Source organism: Penaeus vannamei, chromosome 6 (assembly GCF_042767895.1).
Source record: "Penaeus vannamei isolate JL-2024 chromosome 6, ASM4276789v1, whole genome shotgun sequence".
Taxonomy (NCBI): domain Eukaryota; kingdom Metazoa; phylum Arthropoda; class Malacostraca; order Decapoda; family Penaeidae; genus Penaeus; species Penaeus vannamei.
In genome coordinates this window covers 24,772,417-24,774,892 of record NC_091554.1, presented here as the reverse complement: position 1 = coordinate 24,774,892, position 2,476 = coordinate 24,772,417, and the positions used below count along the sequence as shown (strand labels likewise).

General features: G+C 30.0%; 1 protein-coding gene across 1 annotated transcript in view; it reads left to right on the top strand.

Annotated features, from left to right (window-relative positions):
• Positions 1-2,028, top strand: part of LOC113819458 (vitelline membrane outer layer protein 1) — a 12,391-nt gene extending 10,363 nt beyond the window's left edge. The window contains exons 5-6 of the mRNA XM_027371690.2: positions 1,521-1,584; positions 1,745-2,028. Coding sequence (XP_027227491.1) covers positions 1,521-1,584; positions 1,745-1,896 — 216 coding nt within the window. The 3' untranslated portion in view covers positions 1,897-2,028. The remainder of the gene's footprint in view (positions 1-1,520; positions 1,585-1,744) is intronic.
• The last annotated feature ends 448 nt before the right edge of the window (positions 2,029-2,476 follow it).

Below are 2,476 nucleotides of genomic sequence, written 5' to 3'. Positions count from 1 at the left end.
ACAGGAACTATGATACTGATGTCAAAAGTGAAATCAGTAATAAGGATAATGATAATGACAATGATAACAAGAATTATTATAGTAATGACAATGATAATAATAATGATGACTATCATTGTTATTATCATTATCATCATTATTATTATCATATTCAATAATGATTATAACAATGATATGAATAATAATGCTAATAATAATGAGGATAATGATAATAATAAAGATAATAATAATGATAATAATAGTGACAATTATGATAATATTGTAGTTATCATTATTATCATTCTCATTCTCATCATTGATATTATCATTACTATCATTATCATTACTCTTATTAATGTTACTTTGTTTTTCTTCTTATGACGATGATGCTTCGCGTCATTTATAATATTCTTATTGTTCTTATTAGCATTACCAATATCATTATCATGTTAAATGTTATTATTGTTATCATTATTACTATAACCATAATGATAATTACTATCACTGCTATATTTATTTTCGTTATGATTATTATTGTCATTTTCATTATTATCATTACCGTCAATGTTCCTGTCGCCACCACTATTATTATTATTATTATTATTATTATTATTATTATTATTATTATTATTATTGTTATTATTATTATTATTATTATTATTATTATCATCGTCGTTATTACTTTTTTATCATTGATAATAATAATGATAATGATAGTAATAATAGTAATGATAAATATAATGATAATATATATAGTATCTATGGTAACATTGGTTATCTGATAAGGATGATAAGAATGAAAATAATACTTAGCATGATAATAATTGTAATAATGATGATAGTAATATTCGTAATAATGATGACAATAATGATGATAATGATGATAATGATAATAAAATCAATCATTATGATAATGATAATGATAATGGAAATTATGAAAGTAATAGTAATGATGATGATGATGATGGTGATAATAATAAAAGTGATGGAAATAATCATGATAATTAATAATCACTACAATTATGATGATTAGAGTTATAATGATGATGATATTGATAATAAAAAGAAAAATCAAATCATGATAATTGTAATAATGATAAAGATGATAATGGTAAAATGATGGTAATGATAATGCTAATAAGGATGACAATGACGATAATGGAATAATAACAATGATGATAATAGTAATACCCTGTATCATTATTATTGTTATTTTTGGTGCTGTTTTATTTTTTGTTGTTATTATCATTATTTGTACCATCGCCATCACTTTCATTACTCTTAAGTTTACATTTAAATATCACGTTATCCACTGACGATAATGTACAATTGCTTTGAATATTATATATATATATATATATATATATATATATATATATATATATATATATATATATATATATATATATATTTTTTTTTTTTTTTTTTTTTTTTTTTTTTTTTTTTTTTTTTTTTTTTTTTCTTTTTCTTTTTCTTTTCTTTTCTTTTTCTTTTTTTTAATAAGTGGATTTTTCTCATTCCTTTATAACCTGGAAATTCAGAGAGAGACAGTTATCGTCGACGAACGAGAGGTTGAGGCCGTTTACCTGAAGGATGGTCGTAAAGGTCAGAATGGTCTTTATCTGTCTTTTTTGTTCAATCAGTGCACATGTTCACTCGTGCAGCTTACTTTATATCCTCTTTTTTTAATGGGTTTGTCTTCTTCCCTCCCGCTCTGTCTCTCTTCCCTCCCCGATCCCTCCCCGTCCCCCCCGCGCCCCCAAAGGAACACCGCGGATCGCCGGGGTGTGGAGCCTGTGGGCCTACTGCTCGAACGGCAACTACGTCTGCGGCCTGGAGACGCGCGTCGAGACGGAGTCCACGTTCACGGACGACGCCGGCCTCTCCGACTTCGTGCTCTACTGCTGCTCGCCCTAAGGCGGCGGGCCGGGGCGCGGAGGCGCGGGCCGGCGCTCTGGCTGTGGTTCCGGTTCCTCGCACGGCCCGCGCGTCGGTGGCGGAGCACCTGGCGGAATCGGGCTGCTGGACCTCAATAAAAAGTTGATCTTATCTAGATTATTATTTCTCTGATTATTTCTCTGGTTTTATTTGTCGAAAGAGCGAACGGACGATGTCAGTCGTATCATGAACAAGAAAAGTAACGAAATGATGATAATAGGACAATGATGGCTAGAAGCTTAAAGTGAGTGATACGGATTGCAACCATGCCTCCGAACATGATGAAAATCATGAATCGGATAACAGCATCACTGCTAGTGATGCGAATAGTACTACTGATAAAGATAACGACTATTCCTGGAAATTTATCATCATTATAATAAATAAAAGGATATTGATAATGATGATAAGGATAGCATTAGCAATGATAGTAACAATAAAGAATGTGACTAATAATACTAATAAAGATAATGACGGTGATATAACTTATGATAATGATAATATCAATAATAACTGAACATGATGATAATGATAATAGTAATAATAACAAAAGTAACGC